The sequence below is a fragment of the Amphiura filiformis genome, chromosome 15 (genome assembly GCF_039555335.1).
Source record: "Amphiura filiformis chromosome 15, Afil_fr2py, whole genome shotgun sequence".
Lineage (NCBI taxonomy): Eukaryota > Metazoa > Echinodermata > Ophiuroidea > Amphilepidida > Amphiuridae > Amphiura > Amphiura filiformis.
Window position 1 is genome coordinate 13,220,748 of NC_092642.1, and position 18,146 is coordinate 13,238,893.

The 18,146-nt window shown below is 37.0% G+C and overlaps 1 protein-coding gene across 1 annotated transcript; it reads right to left on the reverse strand.

The window, feature by feature from the left end:
• Positions 1–880: 880 nt before the first annotated feature.
• On the reverse strand, positions 881–9,390 carry LOC140170723 (craniofacial development protein 2-like). Its single transcript, XM_072193957.1, has 4 exons — positions 9,386–9,390; positions 7,842–8,832; positions 1,396–1,500; positions 881–994 (listed from the first exon to the last, which is right to left on the reverse strand). Exons 1-4 carry the CDS (start codon positions 9,388–9,390, stop codon positions 881–883), a joined length of 1,215 nt encoding a protein of 404 aa, XP_072050058.1.
• Between the last annotated feature and the right edge of the window lie 8,756 nt (positions 9,391–18,146).

The window sequence follows — 18,146 nt, forward strand, 5'->3', positions numbered from 1 at the left end:
GTTTGTCATTTGTAAACGAGGCTCAGAGAGGCTGAAATTTTAAGATTATTTCAGTCGAACGAGGGCGCTGTGCATGTTCATATTGTACATAATATGGTGTTAATATGTACCAATATAATTTTTTAGAGAACATTTATTTTTTTGTATCACATCCCCGCTTATTTGGGTACATAATATTAGACTGGCTCTTAATGAGTTATGTACGTTTTACAAAAGTGTTGTTGTTTCAACCCTCTTTACATGATTCAAGAACCACAGGACCTACAAAAGTATATCTGTAATTTTTGGATTCTTCTACACGCTCGCTATAAAATGATCAATGCAATTTTTGCCAAAGCTCACTACCAATTCGCAACATACTGTGAACTACAAAATCGCAACAGTTTAAAATAGTTGCAAAACCTTAACAATGTGTACATCATACGAAGGGCGGTGAAAAGTTCGTAGAACAAGGTATGCTACTTTTACCGCACGTTAATGAATTTGGTCTTGTGATGGAAACTTGTTCCTTCAAAACATTCGATTTTTGCATCACTGTATATAGGTAAGACACCCTGCAGACGAAGCCTACCTACTTGAATTCACGGGTACTACTAGAAGTGAACACATGGTCATCATGGACTTTGCTCCCGGCGGAAACTTAACAATGTACAGTTGCTGTAGCGGGTGATGAAGTCCTTGATATTGAACAGCAACGAAATGGTCCTTGGAGTTCAAGGATGGAATGAGAATGAAGATCATCCAAGATCCAAAAGACTTGCTGATGTTACCACTAAAGATATGCGTGCTGATACACTGGCATTGATAATGAATAAATAACCAAGCAAGAAAGATGAGATAGCCACAAAAAATAAAAACCCTGATGAAAGTGTTTTCAACATCAATCCATTAACATCTGGATATTCCAGGGTGTCTGAGGTTCCAGAATCGTCAAGCAAACATATGTAATCAGGTCCCCACCTCCTATACACTCGAGGACCGAGACACGTTTAATCTATATTTGGTCAAAGGTGATAATACATTAATCAATCGAATTATGAGCCCATTCAGTGGAAGCACCTGAATCCCCAACCCCTACGAAGATCATCACTCGGTTTCCATGGGTCGTGGTCTTCATCACTGTTTTCTGAGATTCAGGGAGAGTCTTGATGACAAATCATTTGCCAAATGAAAGTACAATTATAAGCATATATCATTCAATTTCAAAATTTTGGTGGTAGGAAAGTGAAGAAGGTTGGTGGTAGGAATGGATCTGTTCTCGGATTGTGTGCTGTACACTATTCTCGGGTTGTCAAGTTGCCATTCACGGCAGAGGGTCCGATAGCTAAAGCAACCACACTGTGGTCCAGTTATGGCCTCCAGTTAGTGAAACCTATTAAGAATTTTAGGACCTACCTTCATAATATCAGGTTTGCTGGTGATCATTGCTGGTGAGACTTCACTGAAGAGTGGTTCATGGAGCAAGTCTACGACTTCCATTTTGTTGACATAGAAGGTAATCTTGAGGTTTCAAGAAAAGTTGAGACGGGTGCATTCAGGTATGCAATGACCATGTTCAAGAGTAAGATAGAAAGATTTTGGCTTATACTCTTGTTGTACCTTGTTCTACGAACCTATTGGCCGCCCCTTTTATCTCATTAAAAGTTCAGATTATGGTGCATAACGTGGTATTTCTCTGCACCGTCACTGCATGGTTTAAACACTGGATACAGGACAACTAATTATGGATAATTGTGTCTGACCCTCTGTGGGTTATATTGAATATATTGGACTAATTTAACCATGATAGCAAAGTGTTTTAATTGAGAATATATCTTGTATAATATTTTTATATACAGTAGAGGTATAGTATTTTGTTAGCATAGGGGTTTCTACAAGCATTGTTTTTTTTTAGCTGCAACACGCACATAATATTCAAAAATGTTATTGGAAAGAATAGTTAAGTCATGCAAAACCTTTTGTGTATTTAAACTCTCTTCCAATAGTTAGTTCGATTTTCTAATTGAAATATTTTAATATATTAAATATTATTTTAAACATAAAAGTTTAAACCTCAACATACCGCAAGAGAAAAAATAAAATCGCTGTGCCCCAAGATACCTGTTTCCCTTACCTACGAAGTGTAACCACCCACACTACCCCGGCTAAACTGAATGTAAAGAATGTAGGTACGATTAACATAATCCATTTGAGAGCTATTTGAGCGTTTTAAGTGCACCGGAATCTGTAGGTATTCCCTTAGTAAGACGAGGGATAATATACAGTCAAACTTCGGGCATGGCAAAGTTACAACGACCTTTTTTGCATTTTTCTTATTGAGCTAAACACGTACCACATGATCTAATTTCACGAGCAGAAATTGCAACACCTCTATAGGAATTTAGTGCAGAGTGTCACAAACACCAAATTAAGTGTTATAGGATATATCTATTAGATTCAGGTCACAAACAAACCGTTGATGAGATAGAAACCTAATGCCGGATATTAAGAAGCAGATAAAAATATATTTTTTTCTCAAGTCTATTTCTGTCTTGTTGTACCTTTTCCAATTTAAATCGCTCTGATTGGATCGAGGAGCTTTAGCAAAAACCAAACGGAACCAGTGGATTTGTCAGTGATCAACACAAGCATAATAAACACCAATCCCTTGTTACCTTGTCGTCGTGCAAACTCTGAATGACCGTTACCTATATTGTCAATTATTTCAGTGTATGGCCTTAAGGTATTTTAAACTGTTGTGATTTGGTAGTTCACAGCATCGTACGAATGGTAGTGAGCTTTGGCAAAAATTGCATTGCTCAATTCATAGCGATTGTGTAGAAGAATTAAAATATCACAGATTACTTTTATAGGTGCTGCGGTTCTTGAGTTGTGTTGTAAAGAGGGCTGAAACAACAACACTTTTGTAAAACGTACATAACTCATTAAAAACAATAAATCAAATTAAAGTTTGCAAAGATTTGTAGAATGAACTTTTGCAAAACATCAAGGTGTTATTTTTCAATAATATATTGATCTAGATAATGAAAATCGATTTTTTAGGTTGCTTCGACCAACAATACCTCGTCTACCCTTAAAGGACGAATGTACACAGTTAAAAGGGCATTTCGCGATCCACAGCATCGTGCTCCCGCTTTTCTCAAAAAAGTTGAGCTTTTGATACCACTTGAAACCTTGGACCGCATAATGTTTATGTACCAAAAAATTCTTGCAGATTAGTTCATTTAGCAAATATATTGTTAAATTCGCAAACGCAAAATCGGAATCAAATGAAAGAAAGGGTGCTAAGAACACAAAATACTCCTTTAATGGGCAATTCATATTTGCAATTCTCGCTATTGACAATAAGGGCGCCGCCAGCGGTTTGCGATGTAATCGTGATGTATCATGGGAAAAGGTCGACATCCAAGTCCGCGCAATACGAATATTACCATGCTATTACATAGGAACACGTGACAATATTTTTTTAGTTTGTCAAAATAAAGGTGTTACACGCGAATCGATACTCAATAATACTTAATAATGTGATTTGAAATGTGCACAATTAATTTTTTCTCTATAGATTTGCGTGTAATACCGTTATATTGACAAACTAAAAAATAAGTGTATAGTTATCAATTTGAATTACAAGCTCTACCAAATACAGGGTGTCCCAGAATGATTTATACCGAAGAAAGATGGAATTTTTTAGTTTAGGTATGAACGGCATTTCTATTGGTCATACTGTTTTGCATTGTAAGTTCTACATATATTTAGCTTTCTTAGATTTTTTAGAATTTAAAAATTGGACGTTTCTAGTAGAAGTTAGAGAGGATTGCGTAAAAATGGTGATATCCAAGTTTTGACAAAGCAACCTATTTTGAAAATCTGTAAAAGTTATTTGGAAAATGTTATGCAGTATATTTGTTGTGTCCTGTTCTTACTTCTACTAAATAGTCAATCCTTGTATGGAATAAAGGATTTGCTATGCTTGAGTGACCTTAAACTATTCTTTCTTTGGCGGCAGTTTTGAAGCCAATTATTGCGGTGTGTGAGTTTCATCATTTGAAATGCCGGCAGAGATGGAGTTTTCATAAAAGCATAGAGAAGGTTCGTCCTTAGTGTCAAAGCATGCATTTATGTCCACAGTATATTGGCAAACCCACAGCTATGTGACGAAGAAGATAACATTTTACTGCGGAGGATGCTTGAGGAAGTTATATCCTCTATAATAATGACAATTTGGGTAAAAATTGTGGTAAAAATCACATAAAAAGTATGTTTTTCAACCTAAATGTCTGATGTCATAGTGAAATATTTCACGTAATTCCATATCAAGAATTATTTAGCATTGTAAGCTCTATATCTGTGCCAAATTTGGTGTATTTCCTGTAAAAGAATGTAGGATTTCTCTAATATATTGCACAGTGCGGCTGGACGATGGTGATAAAAGATCCACACCTTTGCACTGTAAATTACACACATGCCGTTGTTGTCCATTTTCAGTAATAGCAATGTCACGCGAAAACGAATCAAGCTATTTCCATGAAAGTCATAGAATTAGTAGGAGACATGTGTGGCATTGTATTGCACTTATTAAGATTAGATACACTGTTGACTATATATTTTTGATATTTTGTTCAAACACGGTATAAATCATTCTGGGACACCTTGTATGGTATCGAGCACTGTTCCCGTGTTGATGATATACATTACATATAATAAATAAATAAATAAATAAATAAATAAATAAATAAATAAATAAATAAATAAATAAATAAATAAAGAAAGAAAGAAAGAAAGAAAGAAAGAAAGAAAGAAAGAAAGAAAGAAAGAAAGAAAGAAAGAAAGAAAGAAAGAAAGAAAGAAAGAAAGAAAGAAAGAAAGAAAGAAAGAAAGAAAGAAAGAAAGAAAATAAAATAAATAAATTAAAAAAAATTAAAATAAATAAATAAATAAATAAATAAATAGATAAATAAGTAAATAAATAAATAATATATCATGCAGCACCACACACTCTACTTTTATTGCCATACATTCATAATTTTCTACTGCAATTCTTATACCAATCTCATTACTTAAAAACACCCGCGTATATTCAAAGGAATGTTTGTATTTTAGTTCGTTACTCCAGTGGGCTAGTACCATACGACGTCTTGCAAAAGCTGGAAATTGGACTGATGTACTTTATATAGATTGTCAACTGCTGCAATAAAATTGATGTTAGTGCTGTCACACTTGTCTTTACCAGCTCTTAGTGTGTTGAGTTGGGGGACCGTTTTTATGGTCACTATGAGTTTGCTTTAAATAAAACCACGTGATTCGTGCTTGATAATTATTTTTCTTACATATAAGGAATAATGTTGTGATTGCCGGAGACATGATAATTGCCTTTAAAACGGTTAATCCGTGACCATATTGACCATAATAATGTAGTCATCAGGTCTACGTTTTCGTGAAGAAGAAGCAGCATGTCGGACAAGGAATACGGATACTCGTAAACCATATTCAAACACATTGACTATTATGAAATAGCGTACAAAATAAAAGTTGTTGAACTCTGAAAACGCTATATCTGTTTCTGTCAATAAAATCTAAACGTCTAGTCCAGTGTAATTTGTTTCACAATTCAACTTAACACGAGACATATGATATGGCTAAAGGATGAACTACTGCTACTAGTATCTGGAGCATAAAAGGTTACTCGTTGTGTTGCAGGATGTGTCAAGGTTATACAATATCGAACGTAGTATCGGTCCCAGCCAGCTTGTACTCCTTCGCCACTAAACAAACAAGCAAAAAGCTCGAACTAACGATCGCTGATTTATTTATGAATTTCCATGTAAAAATATTTTCAATTGAGCGGGTTTTTGTTTCTGAGAAATGCAGCAATTGATTGGCCAAAAACAAATCGTGCTTTCCTCGATGTAAACTTGTATAGAAAACAAGCTCTACGAAATGACTTGAGTTTAACAATCTATCTATCTTGCGGACGCATCCGAGAAAGAGTTTACGATTCTTTTCCAGGAATCTCTATCAGCCATCAGATTTGGGAGGTCATTAATTTCTTGATTGACGTCCCTTGCCACACAGTCGATGTAGTTGAATGGTCTTCTTCCTCTACATGTTCGTGGAAGCCTCATACAGATGACATCTGAAATTATTTGGTCTTTTGCACGGTAGCAGTGGCCTGCAAATCTGGCTCGCCGTTGAGCAACGATGGAGGACACCTGTGGAACACCATCATAGATCTCTGCTTTGGTTTTATGTTCACGCCAGGATATATTTCGAACCCTCATCAACAGCCGGGTGTAGGTACCATCAAGACGGTCCTGAAGATCTTTCTTCATTGTCCAGGTCTCACTTCCATATAAGAGGATACTCTCTATGCAGGCTCTAAAGAAGGCAAGCTTGGTATTTCTTGATATGTTGGACTGCCAGATGGTGTGCAGTTTGTTGCAAGCTTTCCATGCTTGAGCTTTGCGAGTCAGAAAGTCTTTCTTGCTGTCGGCAACAAATGAACCAAGATATTTAAAGTCCGACACCTCCTTGAGTTGTGTGCCATCCCGAGAAAGGATTGGAGTTGGGTTCTTATCTCCATTAATACACATATATTCTGTCTTCTTGGAATTGAGAAAGAGGCCAACTTTGGCGGAAGCATCTTCTAAAGATGACAGAAGATCTTGGGCATCTTGTGATAACTTAGCTGTTAAAGCGATGTCGTCTGCGTAGTCAAGATCGGTTAAATACTTGTTCTTCTCTCTGCTCGTCTTATTGGGCATGATGTCAATCCCTTTGGACTTGTCAGTGTCTATCGACTGTCTGAGGAGATAGTCTACCACTATCACAAAAAGGTAAGGGGCCAAGGTGTCGCCCTGCAGGATTCCAGCAGTAGAGAGAAACTCTTCAGTTGGTCCATCACCTGTTTGTACAAAACTTGAAGGATTATCATACATTATTGCAATAGCATTCACAATCTCCTGAGGGATCCCATAATTACGAAGAATATGCAGCATGGCCTTCCGGTTAACACTGTCGAAAGCTTTTGAGAAGTCAACAAACACAATATATGCCTGCTTCTTTGAGATTTTAAGCTCTTCTATTATCCTTCTAAGGGCTAGAATCTGTGGTGTGGTTGATCTACCCTTGCGAAAACCATTTTGGTTACGTCTGAGAATAGGATCTAGATGAGGAGAAATCCTGTTGAGCAGCATAGTGTTATACAGCTTGGCAGCAAGTGCTGACAGTGTGATACCTCTATAATTTGATGGTTGTGAAAGATCCCTTTCTTCGGGAGAGGTATAATTGTGGATCTTGACAAGGCTTTTGGCTTATTTCCTTCATGGTTTCATTACAGAAATCAAGCAGTTGCTGATGGAAGAGTGGGTTTTTCCAAAACATGGCTGGTATGGTGTCAGGACCAGGTGTTTTTGACTTGCTGAGCTTGCTCAGACCTTTTGCAGTTCCTCCATAGTAAATGGACCAGTGTGTATTGGGAGATCGTCAGAGACATTGCTGTTAAAGAACGTATCTTCAAGGTTTACGTCTTGCTCTGGTTTCCCTAGTAAGTTGGAAAAGTGTAGAAACCAGTTGTCACGACGCTCTTCAGATGTATTGCCTTTCACTCTAACCACAGGAGCAGATTTGGTGTCAGTTATCTCCCGGAGGAGTTCCCAAGAAGCTGCATGTTTATATTCATGATGGAGGTTGTCAAGTTCCTCTGTCTTCTTTTGAATAGAGGACTCCAGAGTTTCTGTGTAGGCTTTATCAAGAGTAACTTTGGCCGATTCGAGGAGCTTTTGTGATGCTCGGGTGGATCTAGCATTGTGTTTCATAGATGCACTCTTTAAGACATCTCTTGCCTCAGTGACTTTGTCTGATGCAGCAATGTTGTAGGACTGCTTTGATTTTTTAGGGAGCATCTCCAGTGCAACTTCCTCATTAGCCGCAACTAAGGTATCATAAGTGGTGCTAATATTGGGTTCTTGTAGCTCATCGTGTAGAGAACTGAAGCGGTTATAGACTGCTACCACAAACTGCTCACCCAGGATGGTGTCTCTGGTAACCTTCTTCCAGTCAATACGTTTCATTGGGTCTTTCATGGAAGTTCTGCATTTCCGGTAGCTGATTTGACATTTGCATGAAACAATCCTATGGTCCGAGTTCACACCCTCGAAGGAGCTGTATGCACGTGAATTCTTGATTGAGTTGATCCACTTCTTTCTTACCAGGACAAAGTCTAGTTGAACTAGTTGGCCATTAGGACGCCTATGTGTCCATAATCTGTTGATGCGGTTTTGAAACCTTGTGTTTGTGGCTATGAGGTTATGTTCCTGCAGGAAGTCTTTCATGTGGTTGCCATTTCTATTGGTTTCTTTAGCAGGTGTGAAGAGAGCATCCAATGGCCCAAGCTGAGCATTAAAGTCTCCTCCAATTATAAGTAAGTTATGAGCTGGGATGGCATTAACTGTAGAAGAGAGTTCTTGGTAGAAGGAGATAACAGCTTCTTCAGGTTGTTCGTTATGTGGACTGTAGCAGCAGAGAACTGTGGATGTTGGATTGCCCAGCAGAGAAATTTCCATAATCCGTTCATTATGACTAATAATGGACATGCAGGAATTGATGGCTCTTGGTGAGATTAAGAAGCCTACTCCACCAGTGGCAGCATTCCTTTGGTTCTTCCATGCTGAAGAGGTGACTAATCTGTATCCATTCAGATCTTCCTGCAAGAGGGAGTCATTGTGACAAATCCGGTGTTCCTGCAGACATATGATGTCAATGCCATAATGTGCGGCTTCATGAGCAAGTTCTTCTTTTTTGGCTAGTGAGTTGAGAGTTCTGATGTTGAAAGTGCTGATGGATAGGATAGGTCATAAATGTGCCTTTTACACAATGTTCAAGGTGAACGCATTTCTGAGGCACATTGTTCAAAACACTGAGCTAATACAAGCTGTAAATAATTGAGATCAGCATTAAGAATGTAAAGGAGAGAATGGTGAAGGAAGGCAAAGGTATCTTGAATAGCCTACGGGTTAATACATCCGGCATCTGAATAAAAGCTCAATCAAATTTGCCTAAGATTGATACACTTTGAGCAGGAAAGTGGAAAGTGATACTGGTCATCGGGGAATTCCGAATTAGGATGACAAATGGAGCGCTATATTTAGTAATGACATCTAATATCGGGTAAAATATTAAGTGTTTACGACAAACGAATGAGGTACGAAGACACGGATATTGAAATCCCAATTTTAATCGTGTCCCATTTATCCATGATACCAAAATAAATACAAACATTTTTCAGTGTACTATTACGTCAAAATGTAAGCGCTCCATGCAAAATTGATAAATTATGTACAAAACTATAGCAAAACTGATCGGCAGCTAAACATTATTCAAATTTCACCACATTTTCTCCAAAGCTCTGAAAGGAAATGACTATTCAACCGAACATCCAAGCAAAAAGACGGTATCGCTTGGAATACTTTTACAAGAGCAAAATACAAATCAAGGATGTTACCAATGGTGGGCCTCACCAACCCCCTCTATGATCACTTGTATTGTCAATCCCACCTCAGGATAAGATGTAGGAGTAAATTATTTCCAACAAAATCAGGGCTTAATTTTGTTTATGCCGGGTGAAAAACCCAAGTATGTTTAGTACACATAAACACTTGTTGGTCTAAAGTATATAAATTTGGAATGAAAATGAATCCATCTGTGAGGTCGAATTTGGGCAAAAATGCTCAGTTTTGGAGAAATTCGGTCACCATAACAACAAGTTTCTTGAGTATTTTTTTTATTAATTTTTAAAAATTACATATAGTTTAAAAGGGCATTACGTGATCCACAGCAACATCCCCCCACTTTTCTCAAAAAAAGTTGAGATTTTAATATCACTGGAAACCTTTGGCTACATAATGTTTATATACAAAACATTTCTTGCAGATTAATTTGTTTAGCAAAGATATCTTGAAATTTGAATTTCGTTCTGGTATACCAGAACGAAATTACAACACATTGTCTATGGAGCAGTGCAAATACACATAATCATGCATAACTCGCAAACGCAAAGTCGGAATCAACTGACATTTTGGGAATAAGCTTTTTTGGGCGATATCTACTGAAAAATGAAAATCATAAAAAGAGGATACTAGGATCACGAAATACTTCTTTAATTAAATGTTGACCAACTTTAATCATTTACACCAAATATTGTTGAAAAATGCTCAATTTTGGCCCAAATGTCAAATATTTTTGATGAAAAAAAACCCCGTGTATCTTCAATACAAAAGCAAAACAACAACTGTTTCTTGGGATTCTCTCCACATGAGCATTGTGGCCCAAATTTGACACAGACGAACTCACAAAGTCTTTGCCCTTCTAAAAATGTATACTTTTATATTCTTTAGACCAACAATTTAAACGTTTTGAGGCCCACAAGTTTCCCTAATTCCTTAAATGAATTGTGCTGACATTAATGTCTCGTGGATAAATATTAAAATTTTGTATCCTTGAAAAGTGTGTCATAAAAACAGAACGGTAAATGCTAATTCATTCATTTTTCACACAATGTCACAAATGGATATATCACTTATGTAACATTTAAAACCTAAAAAGTTCAACCTGCTTCTAAAATAAAAATGGATTCTTTACCGGTATGCCCCAGTTATTTGCACTATTGCACTTTTTTGACTCACCCTGTATGTGTAATAATCTTATGACGCAACTGAATGGAATAATACATATAAATACACAGCCGACATATTTTGTGTTTGTTCGCAATTAGCTTTTATTAAGAGATTTCTTTGGCAAAACTCAAAGACACACATTCAGAGGATATATTGAAAGTAAAAATATGTTTTCACCTTCCCAGGATGTCTCGTCACACCAAAACTGTTCATATTATAAAATTCTTATTACAGAAAAGTATGTGTAGACAATTTGACATGACACTCATTATAATTATGTGAATAATAGTAATTATTTTTTCAATATACATTAAAGAGATATCTGGAAAAATATGACCATTTTACAAAATTATTCTGTACACACATTACACAGTATGGCAAAGAAGAACGGCACTTGTTCACAGCGTAAACACGGAAGTGGGGTTCTGACAATCATAACAACAAACCGATAATCTGATTGGCCGATTACGCGTCAAAACGTTGGTCGGCGCAGTGCGGCGCTCTTAAAGGGAACAAAAAGCTCCGCGTATGTCGGTCATTAACAGGACGCTCGCGTCGATCAGAGCAAAAGACTGCCGTGTTTCCTGGAAGCTAGTATAAAATGTAATCTAAGTTTTTAGCATAATATTGTTTGATTTTTTCTTATTAAAAACAAAACAATTTTGTTATAAAGAGGCGAGGGATTATATAAAATAGCACATTTATAAGATACTACAATAAAGAGGATGGTCTGATCATTAACATTATTCCATTTCTATCAAAATAAAGATTTTGACCACAGTACAATATCTTTATTTCTTTCAATAACCATGTTAATTATTACGGCTAGGCTTAGTGTTTCATTAGAATTTTGATATAATTATGTCAAATTGTTTTCAAGAGATGACAAGGTGGGACGAGGAAATGAAGATGCGATCCATCTGCAATAAAATGTAATGGAAATCGGATCCTTCTCCTTTAAAAGCGTTACAATGTTACAGGCGCCAAATAATTGAACGTACAGGGGCTTGACGCACACGACGCCAAATAATTGATATGCCTCTATCTGAAGAAACATTGAATAATGTACATTGTATGAAAGATTACATTTATGTGTGCATTTAGAGTATATGTGCTTATAGTTTGAAAGAAATTGGTTGGTTTTGATAAGTATGGATAAGTTCCATTTCCAAACTTAGTCATGTACAGGGGCATAGCAAACGGTGGAGAGGGTGGACGATGTTTAGGGGCCAAGAGCATTCACTGGCACCGAGAAAAAGCGAAATTAAGGAGAACATTTTAAAGGAATAAAGGATATCTTAAAAGGGCCCGCTCTTTGTCCATGGGCCCAAGGCGCCTGCTACGCCCCTGGTCATGTAGGATGAACCATGTAATTGGTAGCTATGTGTTTCATGGCTATATTAATAGGGACGTAAGTGGGGTGATTTGGGGTGTGTGCATATAAGGGGTTGAACTTATCGTGGTATGAAGTAGATAAATCATACACACAATGTGGTTTCATTGGTGTTGCTGAAAGCGGTTAAACTTCGTGTATGGTTTCAAGATTAACATATAGGGTACGTGTTTCTTGGTAGGCGCGGGTGTGTTAGTATATTGCACGTTTGTTGGGGCGGGAGGGAGAGAGAAAGTAGGTGGGGTGTGTCTGTCTGGTTTGTTATATTATGCTTGTGGTGTGTGGTATGTGTGTGTACTTGCGTTATATGCGAACTCGCATGGTCTGTACACTTTGTAAGTCGGTAACTAAAAATCAACCTTCAATATGGAAAATGTTTTAGTCACTTCACTCCGAATGACCCGCCATTTCAACTGTCCCGAGGCTTCAAAGTCTAATATTTTTCATTTCTGGTTTATATGTTTCCTTTTGATCGGGTGTACGCACAGTGACTAAAAGGAGTCAATTCATATGTCACAAACTCTCAAGGCCACATTGGCAAATAGTCATGGTCAGATAATGTATTTTAAACTGAGCTCAAAAAGAAGCTTATAATTTTTTACTAGGTCATATCTTAAAATCCTGTCCATAAAAATGAACCAAAATTACACACATGTGTCTCCGATGTCGGTCAACAACAAACGTATCACCTTTCTTTAAAATTAGATCAAGACCTTCAACTTTGTCTAATTATGTCATTAAACATGTATCCCTGTCAACTTTGGTCAATGATGTACGTACTAGGTAAATATATTATTGTTTCCACATGGGAATATTAGTCGGGAAAACTTAAACTGAAGAGTCAGCAGTTTAGTCTGGGTACTTCAGGTCACCAGTCAACGTTTGATTGCCTATAACTTAATATGGAAATTAGTCAACTGGTAAATAAATATTCAATATGGATTCAATTCAAATATTGGTAAGTTATAATAAGTCATGTTAATAGATTTTTTTTTTGCTTTATAAAATGTTCGTCAATTATGATAGTTTAATTAATAACTTTTATAAGGATGAGCGATAGATCCTAAAATTCACCTTGTCACTATATGCACATACAGGCTGCATTCTAGATAACTCGCTATAGACTATTTCAAATCGAGATCGGAAAATTTTGGAAAGCCATGTGTAAATGGCGGGCAAGAAATGTCATGAATCACGATACCCTCTTCAGTGAAAATACCACTTATTTAGCCAATATCATTATGGTGTTATCAGGAAACATATTTATCGAACACCCCGCTATTTGTCACTTCACAATATGGAACCTATGGAAAGATAAGTGCAAATATTTTTAATTTTTCGGATTTAGACAAATTGACACTTGTCAACGTAAACATCAATCTCTTACACAACAGTGTACTTCGGGTATATTTATAAATGCGCTTTTATAAATACGCATGTGACTCATGGGCACGACATGCCAAGAACAGCAAGCTTGACCAAATCCTCATGCAATGACCACCATACATAAAAGGATAGGAACTCGGTAGATAAATATCATCAAATTTAAGTATTAATTAATTAATACATATTTAAAAACAACATTTTGAAAGTATTTGAAAAAATATTCAACGACGGAAACGTTTACAATGTAATCACAAAATTGAACAAAGTAGACACTTTTGCTGCACAGTGGTCTCATGTTGTTCCGCCTTTGCATTCAAATGTATAGGAAGACCACCTGCTGTAGAGACTTACTGCCTACAAGCTGTTATGGCAGCACGGAGGTGGTACGTGCGTATTTACATGATTTATAAAAGCGCATAATATACTGAATATAACCGACGTACACTGCACAAGATGCTTGATCGTGTCTTAATTGAGTCATCCATAAAAAAACGGCCGCTGTTTGTTTATGAAAAGCTTGAAAAGGTCTATTACTGGGCACATTGAGTTCAACAACCCCATATCTCCCCACTTACCCCAAAAGAATACAGATCTGTGTACCATCAGAAAATTAGAAGTACATAGTGTTTGTGTGCATAAGCTTTCACAATGCAGATTCGGTAGTTGGAAAGGACATCGTCCGATTTGTATTATCAGGCTATCGATAACCATACATTATAACACCATATATAGGTGCATAACTCGACAATTTCAATGTCCTAGCCAACCGGAAGTTAGAAATAAGTTTTTATCATGGTCATGGATGTATATATTGTAACATACCCGAAACAAGGATGATAGAATCACAAGATGCTCCATTAAAGCGTTCTTTAGATGGAAATAATTATAAACATGATCATTATTTTAGATTAATGGTAAAGGGTATTAGTGTAGGATCATGCGGTCAACTTTATAATATCAACGTCTCAGTCAAATAATAATCATTGGTCTTGTCATTTCTATGATAAAACTACGTGATAATTGATTCAAATAGTCTCTTAAACCTATCTCACACCACAAAATCGAAATCTGGTCAAATTAATTGTATCAATAAATCATTAAATGATCGAAATCAGTAGAAGTTGGTATGAGTTTGGCTAAAACTGGATGTGTCATAATGAATATTGTCACAGATCGCATCACAGATGCGAGATTTTGGTAATTCATTATTATTTCATTCAGTCATAATACAGTTAATAGGCCTAAAGAGTCTCAATCCGGGGTTCCAGTGGTGTGTATGTGGGCCCAAACTAGCATGTACTTTGTGTACCTGTCGTCAAATAACCCAAAAACGGAAACCAAACCGGTCAAAATGAATTTTCATTATTAACAGTCAGGATGATCAAAGCCTAGGGCTAATTTCAACTATAGTCATACCATTAGGATAGCTATAATACAAGGGTTAGTAATTGAGATATACTGCTCCAAAAAGTATCATTACACTTGAAAAAGTCGCCATGATTTAAACACCAAAAATGTATTGAGTAAATTAATAAGCTCGCTGAATGTGGCATTCAATACCGTGAATTTTGACACCTCATTATTCACAGTTTAATATGTTGCATTCAGCGAGTTTATTAATTTGCTCAATACTCCTTTTGTTTTATTTTTTTATCATAGCAAATTTTTAAAGTGTAACAATACTTTTTGAGCAGTGTATTTTGAATTATTGTTGAACTCTGTGGTATTTATTAACCTAAAAATCAATCTCCATTATGTGTTTTTCAGATTGGTTATAACTGTACAATATGTCATAGTAAATCGTAGACTACGTCATGTCAGTTCGTCATCTGTTATATCTTGGTCGGCATGAAATCCAACATACAAAATTATGTAAACCAACGATCGGCTTACAGTTACATGCGTATGGATCCACCTTTCACTATTTGCCGTAGAAGTAGTGATGTAACAGGATTAATTACCATAGCGATAGGTGAAAAAAATTCTTGAATGTACTGCCCTGCACTATAAGTAAGCTGTACTCATCAACTGCCATGTCCGCCGTGTGTGCAACATAGATTAAATACAATACCGCTCTTTTCGAAGACACTTATCGAGCAGATGCAAGAAAAACGTACATGGACTTAAACGAATCAGGTCATTATGACTATTCCTTTACACCAGAGAGGTGACCGTATTTGCAGAAACGGTTTGGGTTAGGGTTAAGATTAGGGCTAGGTTTAAGGTTACAGTCAGGGCTTCCCGCAAATACGGTCATCGTCACTCTCATAATCAATGGTGCGATGTATAGTTACAGCGACGGTACGTCTAGTGCAGGGCAATACATTAAAAATTGTTTTCTACTATCGCTATGTTAATAAATCTGTTTCACTACTTTTACAGTGAATATCGGCAAGGCTGAGAAGACAGCGCATCGAAAGCTCAATCATCCTCCAAAGTTACGGAGTCAATTTCAGTTGTAGGGTCTGAGGTCATATGATGTAAGTATCATTTTGAAGGAATATAATGTTGTTCTTTGTTTTCGTTGTTTAAAAGGTAAGATTTAGTATTGAGTTATGTTTCGATTTGTCACTTTAACGTTCACGATTTGCGTACATGTAGGCTATGCCATTAATCTTATCGGCCGCACCATTACGTCAGGCCTAAAAACCTAGAAAATAAAATAAATTAGAACATTATTTGAACAGTAAATGGGTAAACAGTGGAAGTTAGAGATATCCGTATGTGGAGTTGTGTGAATGTATTGGATGTGTGTGTAAAGATCTGTGTGTTTTATGTGTCTTTATGTCTGGGTGTCTACATGTATGCCTTTTTGATTGTGTCAGGAGTTATTGATTACATTGTATGTACATGCATTTCTCGGTGCTTTTGTTCGTGTGAATATTACCGTCAAAATAAAGAAGAAAACACTAAAAAATAAGAAGGTCGTGCGCCTTGAAAGTGGGGAACGTGTACGGGGTGTGTTTGTTGGTTGTATGCAGGGGTGTGTTGATGGGGTGTGTTGGTACGGTGTGGGCGTGTTTATACTCAGACAAGATGTATTTATATACAATGCCGTTCACAATAATTATCCTTTGTGAATAAAAACACATAGGTCCCCTAGTAAGGAGGCCTAAGGCAAAAGTGCCAACTCGAACGTGCAAGATATGTGTCTGTATTCACTCACATATTAAGCAGTTTTTAACACTTCACTCATAATGTTGGCAGTTGTATGTGTCATCACATTTATAAATGTGAAGCAAATGTGGTACGTCACTCTCACTGTGTACCAAGCAAACGTTGGACCTGCAATCCGCGAAATTAATAGTTGGCACACTTGCACTAAACAATGGAAATGCGTGCCCTATTAAAATTGGGGACGCGGGGGAAACATGCATGCATTATATGTGAAGTACAGACTCCCCTATATCTCACCCTTCCCCACTCCCCATCTTTCAATGTTGGAGGGTCTCACAGACCTGTTGACAATATGGCTTGGTCCAACATTGAATTGGGGGAGCGGGGGCAGAGATATACCAAAAGACAGGCAAAGTGTGCCAACCTGTTTTTCGTGGATTGTGGGTACACTTTAATACTAGATCGGTGGGTTTCAAACCGTATTATGTGTGGGCGTAAGTAGATGAGTTCACATTTTTAGTTTAACAAAATAGAAATTGCCAAAACAAGTGGAAAGCCCGATCTTAATGGCCTATTCAGGGATTTGCTCATCTGGAGGAACGTAAAATCATCAAAATTCAGATTTTGGTACCTTTGTCAGTGTCGTATAATTATGTGCATTGTGCATACATAGCCTGCTAGTGGTTAAGTCGAAAGCCGTGTATTAAAGACAAAGTGAGACTTTTTGCATTTTTGCTATTCAAAAATATGTCAAAAATACCGGATGACAATTCTAATGACTTATCCATTAAGCAATTTGTACTTATGTTTAATTTATTTACAGTTTCTCTGGGATCACCTAATAGGCATTTAAGTCAAGCAAATATGAAATTATTCTTGGTTCGCTAGATTGAAAGTTTGAACAGCCTGGCGACAATCTTTGCGTTGTGCGTAAAATGTGTTACGTGTTGTGTATGGCATGCGTGTTGTATAGTGTGATTTTGTGAAATGCTTATTCGTCCACGAGCTTCCCGATTGTTGCACAATTCAAATTGGATGTTTCGAGGCACAAAGAGTGCTTGGTAGTTACAAAAGCAACTTCCATTTTTGATCAGTCGAAAATCTGATTTTTTTTTTAAAGAAGCTGAACATTTTTTTTCAGCAGCCATTCAACATCATTGATACTCACTTTTATGCATAAACACCTACAGTTTGTCCACTCTGAAGTACAAAGTGACAAAGCGCGCGTATACAACGCGTAAACAGTGCGCAGCACTGCGTCCCTGCTGCAGATATGCGTGCCTTCAAAGTCGGCACAATGTGTACGTCCGCGTCAGTACTTTGTACTTCAGAGTAGACTGACTGTATTTACGAAAAACTAATTCTGTCAAGGGACGGCTTCAAAACTCGACTGCTGTTGCCCGGTTTCCCGCCGTTTCCGCCCAGTTCCGTCCGGTTGCAGCCGGTTTCTATTATTCTAAACAATAGAACGCGGCTCAATCGCCACCGGACAACCAGCAGTCGAGTTTTAAAGCCGCCTCAACTAAGAAAGGATCATGAGAACATTATAGTACTTGAAGATAATGTCAATGTAACACTTG

Coding starts and splice junctions, on each gene's coding strand:
- LOC140170723 (XM_072193957.1), bottom strand. Junction 1,501..7,841: donor CATCAGACAAAGTCACTGAG/GCAAGAGATGTC, acceptor TGAAACCTCAAG/ATTACCTTCTATGTCAACAA. Junction 995..1,395: donor GCAAACCTGATATTATGAAG/GTAGGTCCTAAA, acceptor GACCAAATATAG/ATTAAACGTGTCTCGGTCCT.